The 12,724-nt window shown below is 42.7% G+C and overlaps 1 protein-coding gene across 1 annotated transcript; it reads right to left on the bottom strand.

Moving 5' to 3' along the window:
- Positions 1–475: 475 nt before the first annotated feature.
- Positions 476–12,178, bottom strand: b4galnt1a (beta-1,4-N-acetyl-galactosaminyl transferase 1a). The gene is made up of 10 exons (XM_070839766.1): positions 11,964–12,178; positions 11,688–11,867; positions 4,994–5,100; positions 4,820–4,857; positions 4,531–4,711; positions 4,053–4,145; positions 3,754–3,941; positions 3,525–3,665; positions 2,034–2,271; positions 476–1,660 (listed from the first exon to the last, which is right to left on the bottom strand). Exons 1-10 carry the CDS (start codon positions 12,176–12,178, stop codon positions 1,449–1,451), a joined length of 1,593 nt encoding a protein of 530 aa, XP_070695867.1. The 3' UTR covers positions 476–1,448.
- Positions 12,179–12,724: the final 546 nt, after the last annotated feature.

Genomic DNA, 12,724 nt, shown 5'->3' with positions numbered 1-12,724 from the left:
ACAGCAATGGTTTTCTGGCCATGTGGTCAGCGAGCAACTCAGCCCCAGAGAGAGAGCAGAAGAACTGAGAGGGCCTTTTATAAGGTGGGACCACACCTACAGGTGTAGCCAGGCAACTCCGACGCCAACTTCTCCAGACTCAGGACAGAGAACTGCAGGGTAGCAGACACCAATCAGCAAGGCCGTCACAATATATCCAAACCAACAAAAGAATGGCTTCATCAGAAGATGATTAAAGTTTTGGAATGGCCCAGCCAGAGCCCAGACCTGAATCCGAATTAAAATCTGTGGGGTGATCTGAAGAGGGCTGTAACTTTAGAACAAAAGGTACTTAAAATATCTGAATATTACTTTTTACACCCATTTAGCAAAAATGGCATTTCAGTCAAAGAATCAGTAAAGTAATAGAAAGTAAAATCTATGGCATAAGCTTTATTGATTGTGATTGTATTATCACTTGTATCACATACTGCAAAGTAAGAATTGTAAGTGACTAAATTAATCATTTTTAATAAAATATAATTGTTACAACATTGTAATACAAAGACTCAATTGCCAACTTTTAAATTCAGACATGCTCACACCACTGTGTACACTTTGCTCAAGAGTGCAAAGTGACAAATACAGTATCTGTCACAATACATTCAAAAACATTTCAACATAATTTAAGTAACAAACTACTTTTTTACTTTTACTTTTCTACTTTATTACAGAAATGTAACAATTGTGGTGTTTGAAAAATATCCATAGCCAAACCAATCAACTCAAAGGTGATTCCCAACAGAAGGTATAATAGCTAATGGAAATCATAATCTGATGACAGAAAAGGCAACATAGTCATACGGTTGCATATTGACGTGACACTAATCCTTAGTAAATTAAATGTGACCATAATCACTAATGATCCAGCCATGCAGCACAGGAGACACCCCAGTTTCCCACCAACTTGAGCCAGCTGTTGCACTTTAACACCAACTGTGCTTGACTTGACGTACTTGACTTTTGTGTACGTCAGACATCAATCACATCAATTATACTAGGCTGGATTATTAAAACCTATTTGAACTTCTCCAACATTGTACTGTATATCAAATAGAATAAGATTGTCTCTTTTTTTATCTTCTATTTTTTCTATCACAGTACATATGGGAATCAACATTGTGTATTTAACAATGAACAAAACCCCCTGAAAAAAATGAAAAACAACATATTGTGGAGGGTAAATACTGTATGTGGAGGTTTATGTCTGCTAGATAAAAGGAGTAGGATTATTTTTTCTTCCATACCAAAGTAATCTATTTACAGAACAAAACCTCCCCACTCAATATGTTTAACAAAGTGCTAAAGCAGTAAATACCCTACAACATATATCTTCATTTTATGCATTTTATTCACTTCCTTCTTTTTTCCTCAAATTGAGGAAGCATACAGACATGAGAACGCAGGTCTCACTGACTCGTCATGCACTTGAACCTGTTCCTGAAGTAGAAGATTTCGTTATGAAGGTTACCACCAGCAACGGAAGACGAATAGCGGAACTTGTCGTAGGCCTTTTGTGAGTCTGTTTTACTCCAGGGTAGTACGATCTTTGATGCGTGACTTACAATCACGTCACTACAGGAGCCAATGTGGAGGGAGCCCAGAGCGTCAATGAAGAACTCTGCAGTGTGAAAAGAAAATGACAGTTTTGAACAGCAGACAGTCAAAGGCTTTTGAAAGACTTTCAAAGACTCAAGAACATCTTTTCATGGCAAGCGGTCAGCAAGGTATTTTGTCCTACTTCACACTAATCATTAATCATTTAAAGTACTATGTACTGTATAATTAGCTGATGTATTTTGTACTTCGTTCATTCACAAGTATGATTTTCCCAGCGTAACTAAGATGTGGATGTATCAGAAAAATGAGACCTGCCCAGGTAATATACGGCCGTTTCAAAGACCAACCTGTGTCAGTGTTTTCATGAAGAGAATATTGCTAAAATAAACTGCTATGTTAATATATTTGATAGCAGATGTTACAGATAGACTCACCCAGATGAGCCTGCCGTGCCAAGCGGGGGTTAAATCCCACCTGCCGCACCTTGTCTGTCCTCCCCATGAAGAAGTTGATGACAGCATCAGCTACCACACATTTGGGAAATCCCTCGATGACATGGTGGTAGCCATTTCTGATGTGCAAACAGTCACCCTCCTCTCCTCCTTCTTCCACTGAAATGGTGTGACGATAGGTTGAAGTGTAACCTGTCACCTCTCTCACTGCACCACCAACCTGCAGTAATAAAAAAATCATGTTGAGTTATGTAATACACTTAAAGACATGGGAAATAAATGTGTGTGGACATATGCACATGCATAGTCGAGTCACACACTGGATAACAAAAACACCACATAATACAGAGGGGAACATAATTAAAACAAAAGCAAATTCAAAGAATTTGAAAGTGTTTTAAACACTAAAAAACTATTTCTGGAATGCTTCAGTTTAGTGACATATCTTCGTCGTCTATCGTCATATTCTTTCTGAAAAAAGGCACCAATATAAGGCAGTGACTCTCACTTTAGAAACTATGATGACCCACAACCTCATCATGTTTGATGAGGTTGATCTTTGCACATGCCATGCATGTGCAAAGATCAAAGAATAGATAACTCCTCAACTAGCACTACAGGAAGGACGTTGTTTACCACTTGCAAGAAGAGATTTACATCTCAAAAAACACGATAAAAGATGCACATGTGGCACAGGGTCCCCCACCCCTCCAACTAAAAGAAACACAATTCTTTTTGTAAAATGCAGGAAGCTAAGTTTATATGCCTTGTTTTTTTTTATTTATTTGAGTATGTGAACTGTGATTACCATCAGGTTTAATCAACTTTATTTTACAACTTCTTGCTTCTGGACATATATTCTTTTCATGGATAGAGGTCACTACAGTGTACAGCTCTTCAAAAGCTGTTTTCTTGTATATGCATGAGTTTTGATGTCATAGTTGCAAATTGCTACTGCATCATCTCATACGCTGCTACCCAGTGCCAAGCCATTACAAAGAAAGAGTGAAACCAAGATGGTCGACAGACAGCCAGAAACACCAAGTGGCTCATTTTTTTCTGTTCAAACCTTCTATAAAACCCTTGCAGGTAAGAAAAATATGGTGACATCAAGTAACACCTAAGGAGTCATGCAATTGCTAAATTTTCCAAGTATTGATTTTATATTGGGAGGAAATTATGATTAATCACATGTCCACTGAATTGTACATCATGCATCACTAGCTATATTTCAACTACTGGACATGAAAATATATCTTTATGTAAGTTCAAACCTTGTTTTTCATGCCTAAACATGAATAAAAACACTTTCTGAGGTTATCATAATTCATGCATGAAAGGGATATACTGAATACATGCTCTATGCTCCAAATTTACCAATCAGTATAAGGCTCAAGTGCAAAATTTCGGTCAGTCGATCAATGCAGCACATACTGCCACACACATTGTACTGTATCCAGGCATGCATCTCACCAGATCTAGAGTGGTCTTTTCCAGGATGTCCACCATTTTCTCTAGCTTGGTGTTTGCAGTGAAGATGAAATCATCATCCACCCAGAGCACATACTTAGTGGTCACTTGAGACACTGCCAGGTTTCTTCCCGCAAACCAACCCTGTATAGATAAAGGGGGATCAACACTCATGAGCTGCACTGTTTAATAATCACGATGCACAATACTTCAGAGACATAAACTTCCTCACCTTTCCAAATGGCATGATGTAACGTTCAATGTGAGGCCCAGTCACTGGCTGAGGGTGTTCATTATCATCTGCTATTACTATGGTGACGGTGGGATAATATTGGCGTATGCTGTCAATGAGATCTTTGAGTTTGTCATAGCGTAGAAAGGTCTTGGTGGCGATGGTAACAAGAGCACTAATGTTGTATTCTGTGTAGAAACAAAATGCACACACACGCACAAAGAGAAAAATAAAAAATGATCCCAGGTGACCTTCTGTGACATTTGATACTAAAACTGATAATGTAACTGCTCACAAACCTGTTTGGTATCCAGAGTTGTAAAGGTTGGGGATGGTTCTATGTCCAATTTTAATGGTGAAAAATGACTGGTGACCTTCAGTTGCAAACTGAACTGCAGAACAAAACAGTAACTGTGGTAAATCCAGGTTGGTGTGTGATTGGTGTCATAGCCATAACCATTACTAAATTTGTATCTCAACCTCATGCAAAAACTATGGCATCTCTTTCTGCTCAGACAGATTATGTTTTATGTTTTAACTGTCTGTTGCATTTAAACTTACTTCACCTTTGTCCCATCACTTCACTTGGCAGAGAATACAGTTAATTCAGAACAACAAAGTATATTTCACAGATTAAAAAAAGAAAAACCCTATATTGATTCATGCTTCCTTTATCACTCATTACTTATTGATCAACAGGATGAAACTCTGAGGCTGAATAGATAAACATGACATTTTAGTTTTAGCATCATGCTGGTATCCACATGCTAACTACACCTGTATCTGCTGTCTTGGGATGGAACACAGTGTTTGTATAGGTGACAAACTGCAGCTGCCTGTTCAGAGCGGAGAGTAGAGGACTCGACAGTATCATGTGCATCTCTCCCTCTCCTTTAACGGAGACCCCATCCACTGCAGCAGCAACAGCAAAAGTCCCCAAAGTTGCTGTCAAATGTACCTGTTACACCATTTGAATGGTTTTAGGGGAAAAAGAAACATAAAAGTTTAACATGTAGAAAAAGTGGGTAGGTCTGTGTGACTTAAATTTTCAAAATTAAGAATTTACCAGATAGCTTGATCTTGCATCTCCTTTCAGACCCAAGCCTATGAATAGAGAGACAAAATATTACTGGGGATATCAACATGGGACGATGGTGAAACATTTTAACTAACAGACTCAAATAGAAAACGCAGCACCAAAAATAGCTTGTGTCTTGTGTCATGTTAGATTTGTTGGTACCAGGAATGATGATGGTTTTGAGGGCTCGCACCTCCACTCCCTGGGTGGGATACTGAAGAGGACTGTTGGCCTCAGCTACAATAAGCACATCTGCAGGATTGTAGGACCTACAGAACATAATAGAAAGAACCTGTATTGCTTTATCACTACAATAAACACCATAGTCCTATTGATTTACTTTCACCTAAACCCGGTTCAATAGTTTAACCATATATGGCACACAGAAAGGGCATATTGCGAAATTGCTGTATTTGCTTTGTCTTGATGATGATCTTTGGTAGAGGCACTACATCAAAATCTACATTAAGCTGAACTGATGAAATGTCTATTTCAAGTCTTTGAATAATAAATCCAGTCGCCTAAGCTAGTACTATGAGATTTCCTGTGACTTGTATGAGAATTTCTGGAATGATGTGTAGATTAATCAATGAGTCAGCTGACATAGAATTTATTTTGTTGATTAATAAATACAATTTGATTATTCCAGATTGTTAAATGCAAAGATGTCATGCTTTTCTCTGTTTTATATCATCGCAAACTGAAGATCTTTAGGATTTGCTTGTCAGGCAAAGCAAGCAATTTGATGTTATTTGGGGAAATACCTCTGGGAATTTTTGGCAATTTGCACTATTTTCAGATATTTTAAAAATCAAATGATCAATTGGAAAACATCAATGATGAGAATAATTAACAAGCTCCACTAATACTGAGAATCTAGGGAGATTTATATGCAAACAGTAATATGAGTTGTTGTGCACTGGATGGAGCTAGTTTAGTTATTGGCAGTATTATCAATAAGATTTAGCACTTATCAGTGTACTTATCGATATCAGTAAAAATTAGTTATTAATTAATTATTAATTAATAATATCGGGGCACCACCCTGGTATCAGGGACCAATAACAAACTGGAATACAGTCTCAAAAGGGGTTATTCACTTCAAAATGTTGATATTTAAATCACTATCTCACATTTATAAGAGTGAATAAAAAGGGGCCTCACTTAAAAATGGCGATATTTAAGTTACTATCTTACATTTATAAAGTGAGTGGAAAGGCATGAATCCGAGCACTGACTATCTCAACCAGCTGTTACCACAACAAATATATGCACAGTAATCACAAACAACTACTCTTTAAATGCATAACAGAGTTTATTCAACAAGCACAATGATTTGTGATCAATAATACTAGTTCAAATAAACATCTGCTATTCAACTATCTAAAAGCAGCTATTGGTACAAATTGTTAACACTCAAAACAAGATATATATACAAGCATCCAGCATGTGTGTGTGTGTGTATTTGTGTGTGTGTGTGTGTGTGAAGGGAAAAGGGGGGGGGCAAGGAGGAGGCCGCAGAGTGGTGACGCAATCACGTGCGTGAATACGTCACCCCAATATGGCGGACGCTCGCGAGATGTGACTAGAGGGAACGAGAGTACAGTGGAGACTGAAATCCCTTCCCTGAGCACTAGAGTCAGGGCACTACTAAGTGTGTAATAGCTACTGTAATTACCGGCCTTAACACTAGGGGCAGGCTGCTGCCGGGTGTTGTAACGGCGGTAGTTAGGAGCTTAAACACTAGGGGCTGACTGCTAAAAGTGTAATGGCGGCTGTAATTACAAGTCTGAACTCTAGAGTTAGACTGTAATGGCGCCGATCGTGCCTGTAAGGGACGGTATGAACGCGTGTATGTATGTGAATGTAATGTGGGTTAGTAGGAAGAAAGAGGAAAGGAAAGCATTCAACACAAAACACTGAAAATCTGGTTTTTAACCGTCACAGGAGCGCACAATAACCGTATGTCTATCACTCAGCGGCTCGATCAGCAAACTCTGTTTACCGATGGTGGCGCTGGTCCTTTAACTGATAGACTCACGTTTACTGACTCTCCACGTGTTGGTTATAAACACAACAAAGTCCCTGCGTGGGCTTACGCACAAAACAACGCAGGAGACAAAACAACAGCAGCAAACACACAGCTGTAACACGGGACACGGCGGTCCGGCACTTTAGCTTATAAGCAAAGGTAGCACACTTAAATCCTATCTGTCTCTGCCCAGACACAATGCCTCTTACTTGAAATCGCTTCGCGAGCAATTAGTGTGTGCAAATCCTGCACGCCTGGCGGGTTTCGGTCCGGCTCGGGTGGCGGCGAGGAAAGGGTCCGTTGAGTCGCTGTGTTAGCGGGGAACGGCGCGCTGGTCCGCGTGTGGCAGCGTGGAGCAGCGGGAGTCGACTTAGAGGGAGAAGAACGTTCGTGATCTTTCCCTGGAGAGGACAGCGTACCGTCTCTCCCTTCTGCAGGTAAAAATTGAGGGAAAAGCTGCGGGTTGCTCGGCGTTTCTCCTCAGGATCCTAACGAGTCCGGTGAAGGACACAAAAACGAAACTGAAACCAAAAAAACAAAACGGTGCGAAAACAGCCGGTTGCTCGTCCAGCGAGTGTGGGGAAGGCTGTTACCTAGGTTTAAAGGGGAAAAGACGTCCAAACAGAAAACACCCCCTGTAGTAACTTTACGTTACAGTGGAAAGGCGGTGTGTCTTAGGTGTTCACTGCTTATAAACGTTTAGTGATGTCATGGCCGTACTGGGAGTTCCTTGTGGATTTGGGGAGTTTTCCCCCAATGAGAACTCCTGGTGTTGGATCCAGGCCACGCCCCCTACCTGAGTTTATTGGAGGCAATGCCGACAAGTTTTGGCGGCCGTTTATTTTATGGCCCTTTGTTCACCGTCTGTTCCTTTGTTAGGCTTTTCCAGGTACATGTAGGTCGCTCTTTGTCTGGCCATGCGGCAAGGCCCAACATCCCCCCTTTGGCCTGAAGAGTGGGGTGTCGGCCACAGTCTTTAGGGCAACCAAGAGGGCCAACAGTCCATGTGTCCATGTGTTCCTGAAACAGCTACAAGGATTAAACAGTCCATTGAGTTCATGAGGTTCATGAGGCAGTGGTGTCTGGGCAGACATTGAGGCATTGTCTGGGCAGACATCATCTAACTGACTATCCTATTCAATCACAACACATTCACAAGTCAACATTACAATCTTTTGCTGCTTCTTTGCAATTTCTCAAAAATGAATTTAAAAGAATTGAGGAAAGAAGGACAGGATAGATTGTTAGAGGTTAGTGGCTTGTTCTTGTGATGGTTTGGAGCAAGTCTGTGGGATGGTGACAGACTGGTTGCCAAATTGTGGTGTGACGATCAGTAGGAAGTCTAGCCTGCAATTTCTGGGTGTAGGTTCTACCTCCAGGAATGGAGGCCGCTCCCCCCTTTCGGGTGTAGAGTTTCTCTCTTCTCCTTGGATTGAGGCGGGTCCCTAAGACTTAATCTGATTTGCATGGAGGCAGTTGTAACACTGACGTCCTCTGGCTGGTACCGGAGGTGCAGCGGAAGGGTCATCTCTCTCCCAGTCATCATTTCACGGGGAGTGACTCCCATGGAGCAGTGCGGTGTGATGGCCACTAGCACCAAGGGGAGTTTCACATCCCAATCCTTGCCACTACTACTAACATACGTCTTATATATGTTAACTATGGTGCGGTTAGCACGTTCTACTTGGCTGAATGACTGGGGGAGGCCTGGGATATAGAATTTTACTTCCTTGTTACAGTCACTTTTCATGTCATTCTCCTTCCACATGGTGATGTGTAGGATGAAACTGTGATGGGCATAGTTTGGATAATCAATTGAGTAGACAGCCAGTTGCACCATAGCCTGCTTGGTGGCTTGTTGGAGGGTGCTAATGACTGAATGCCCCTGACGGACAAGATTGCCCAAGAAAATCACAAAGTGGGAGTCTGGGAGATGCGGAGTGGTGATTTCTGGCGCCCCCCTGTATTCCCTCTCCCATCCTACCACGTAGCCTTTGGCAGTGGGGAAAAGGGGCGCCTGGCCTAGTCATGTTAATGGAGGCTCTGTGTCAGATCCCTCTGCGGGATCAGACAATGCCGGCTGGCTATGCGGCATCTGCTGTTTTATTGCCTCAGTCACCCATCTCCTAATACAGTTTTCCATTTCCTGTTGGTGAAATGGCTCTTCGGAATATTCTGAATTTCTCCCTGTATACCTGCCCTCTTGTGTGGTGTATCGTTCGAATTGAACTTTCCGCTTTGGCTGGAAAGTATTTCGTTTAAATTTACTCTGGTCTCGGGAGTATGTCTGGTTTTCAAACCTATGATGCTGTCGGTTGCTCTACTGGCGGAAAGGTTGATGTCCCTGGGTTCTATTTCTAGGATCGGCCATGGCATGAGGCATTTTGTTGCCTTCAAGTGCCAGCTCGTCTCCTGATGTTTGGATCCCCAGGACTCTGGCATCGTCCTCGTGTTTTCTCACAGGACGTGTGTGCGTCTCCCACGCCAGTTGGGCATACTGTCTAATTTCCTGCATGCTAAGATCACGGGTTCTACACTGCATTGTGACATCGTATCTTAGACTGTCATGGAGGTTGTGCAGGAACAGGGATTTGAAAACCTGCTCCTCCTCCAGGCCAGGGGCATTACGTCCCTGAAAGTATGCAGCTCTGAGGCGCCTATAGTACTCTCTTGGGGGTTCTCGCCTCCCTTGCATGATTGCAAAAGCACTGAGAGTAGCAGATGCTTGGTCAGCATGCAAAGAGTACTCTTCCTGCAGGGCCTGACAGAGGGCTGAGTAGCGATCACGAGTGGCAGGCGGGAGTGTCTCCATGAAGACGTGGACACTCCTCGCTGTGGTCTTCCAGACCAGCTTGAGCTTCTCACGTGAGGAGGGAAGAGGCAAGTCAAGCAAGCACCGGTCTATCTCCCTGAGGTAATCGTCTATATTTGATTCCCGACTGCTGGGATCAAAGCGCTCTATGTCTCGCGCAAGTGATTCAATCTGGCGTGTGCGCAGACCCTGTTCTCGAGGTGGACCTGGACCATCTGAGTCATCGGAGTCTACAAGGTCACCATAGTCAGCATGGCGGTACCGATTTCGACTTTCCCTGCGTGATGGGGAAAGAGTGCGGTTACGACGCGGGGGCAGACTATGTGACGCGTACGCTTCAGCAGACTGTGGGGGCTCAAAGTAACTCCGCCGCCCATGTGGCGGGGAAAAATTTAAGGTTGTGCGGCTGTGGAGGGATTGCTGCACAGGGAAAGAGGCACCTGGGTAGGCTGAGCGAGGCAACGGAGGTCCTCTGTAACTATCTAAGGTGACTAAGTCAGTGGTGTTGTCACTGTAGGCTGCATGCCTCCTAGATGCGCCACCTGAATTAACTTGGAGGGCATGGGTACTTGGTCTGGGATCAAGGTTCTTAAGTGGGACAGCCCCCCTTGCCCGAGCTACTTCACGTTGCAGATCCTGCTGTCCTGGGTCTGGACCCTGGATGACTGGGTCTTCTGCTGGGTCTGAGTCAGCGTCGGCTGGGTTGTCAATGGCTGTCCCTACCTGGGTGACTATGGGTTCACTTCCTGGTTCTGCTCGTCTGCGAGCAGCCTGGAGTTGTAAATGCAAGAGATTTGTATCGAATCGCAACTGAACACAAGTTTCTTGTGTCTGAGCAACCTCAGACTTGGCAGCCAAAACTTCCTGTCGCAGGCTAGCGTTTGCTTGCTGCGCAGCCCTATGGCTGTCCTGCAGCTGAGCTAACCGCTCTTGGTGCTGCTCAGCTAATAGCTGAGACTTACGCTGATGAAGGAGGGTTATTAAACCTAACAACTCCGGGATAGTGCGCACAGGTTTCCCGGTGGGGTGGTTAATGTATTCCACTAACTCCTTCAGCTTTTCATCACATGTCTTAACATTGTAATGATTAAGATGGTCTCTCTCTGCTGTAGAGAGGTTAAGGAGACCAGCGACCACATCCTGCAGGGCTGGGTCGTCTGACTCACAAGTGTCAGCTCTCGGCTCACTGGGATGACTCATTTTGCTATGCTTTACCTAGGAAAATACCCAGTAGCTCTGACTAATAGTGTGATGGGTTACTTTGCTGCTGTAGATGCACAGGTGAGGCTTCAACCTGTGTCTTACACAAACACTGCTAAGTGTACACGTAACAGTGCAAAACAATGCTCTGGCACACCCTACTCTGTTACTCTGCCGACAAGTTTTGGCGCCCGTTTATTTTATGGCCCTTTGTTCACCGTCTGTTCCTTTGTTAGGCTTTTCCAGGTACATGTAGGTCGCTCTTTGTCTGGCCATGCGGCAAGGCCCAACAGAGTCATCACCTTACGGAAAAAGCTGAGACTGACTGAGAAAGAAACTGAGTCTACCAGTAACCAGGTGCTGCTTAATAACTACCACAACCTGCAAACCTAAACTGCTAACCTACAAAGAGCATTACAAATAACCCCACAGTGCGAACTGACAATAGGTCGTTAAAGGTTGCATGCAAAACGAAAAAATGTGGTATGAGTGTAATAACAGCAACGCAAATGCCAGTGAACAGCCAGAATGTGACCAAGGCCTTTAAATAGACTGCACTGTCAAGGGTACTGAGGTGTGTGGTGTGTTAACTGATATATTGCAGCATGACTCAATAGATGTCTTGCTAAACTTTGGTCAATCTTTGCTAAATCTTGTGTGTCAACGGGCCTATCCTTAATTCACAAAGACTTTACAAAACCGTTATCATCTCTACTAACAACAGCTCTAAAATTGGTTTAATCAAACTGATAGTTACATTAATAAACAAGCGTATGTTCACTAACAGTCAAGTGTCACAATTTGGATTTTACCTCCTCTGAAAGCTGCTGTACTCCTGAGCTCTGTGACGCCTTACGCCCTCAGGGTCAGGATGTGACTCCAAGAAAGCGAGGTTGAGGTTGTGGGCCCATACACGTGGGAACAGCAGATTGGTGAAAGGCAGTTGAAAGGTCTCATCCGCCAAACATACACATGTATTTTGAGCCAAACGACTGCATCAAGGAAAAAAAATGTACTGTGTGAGTTGATGAGGATAAAAAGTTGAGCTGGAGCAGAATTTGTACAAAATGACAGGCATGCTAACATACCTTGCCACATCTTCCTTTATATGGTAGGCAATGTCGTGATTGCCACTGATGGAGTCTTGAATTTTCCCTTCAAGGAGTTTCTTTATTGGACTCGCCTGTCTTTGCCGTATGTCCACTCCTGAGTTGGTCCAAGGGCTCCAAGTATGAAACAGGGCTAGTAGCAGTAATCCACTGACCAAAGTCAGTCCTAGACACTTCTTATAGATAACACGCATCTGGAATGAAGATAGAAGGAACGTCCTTGATTTTTCAGTTCAGTTCAAAGCTGGCTTAACATCTATCTGGAGCTATTGTCAGAACAAGTCTTCTAACCTGCTCAATTGAAGTTAGCTGGATCGTGTAATGCATTGTACAGTACAAATATTAGACATAAAAAAAAAAAAGTGGTGGTGACATGACATGTAAACAGGATATTGCAAACAACCAACTGCAGGAAGCCCCTTGTGGTGATTTTTGTTTTTTTGCTTTGTTTACTATTAATAAACTCTCCTTGAAATTCTGCATTTGGGTCCACGCCTGCCTTGTGTCCCGCAACACAACATGCTTTTAAAACTACATGCATGTATATCTGTATACAATATACAATAGTAGACTGTATACAATTCTATTAAAGTACATCAAAAGAGTGTGTTAGATATTTTTGCAGAGCTATTAAAAAAAAAGTTACAGTACTATATATACACAATATTTTCATACCTTATTTTTAATATATTGTATGTTTATGGTTACATGAGACAAACTAAATTACATTTATGAGTACC

Source organism: Pempheris klunzingeri, chromosome 11 (assembly GCF_042242105.1).
Source record: "Pempheris klunzingeri isolate RE-2024b chromosome 11, fPemKlu1.hap1, whole genome shotgun sequence".
In the NCBI taxonomy this organism is placed as follows: Eukaryota; Metazoa; Chordata; class Actinopteri; order Acropomatiformes; family Pempheridae; genus Pempheris; species Pempheris klunzingeri.
Note: the sequence above shows the minus strand (reverse complement) of the source record. Positions and strands in the feature narration are given on the sequence as shown.

Coding starts and splice junctions, on each gene's coding strand:
- b4galnt1a (XM_070839766.1), bottom strand. CDS start 12,178: ATGCGTGTTATCTATAAGAAGTGTCTAGGACTGACTTTGGTCAGTGGA. Junction 5,101..11,687: donor TACAGCAGCTTTCAGAGGAG/GTAAAATCCAAA, acceptor TATGTTCTGTAG/GTCCTACAATCCTGCAGATG. Junction 4,712..4,819: donor ATGCAAGATCAAGCTATCTG/GTAAATTCTTAA, acceptor ATGGTGTAACAG/GTACATTTGACAGCAACTTT.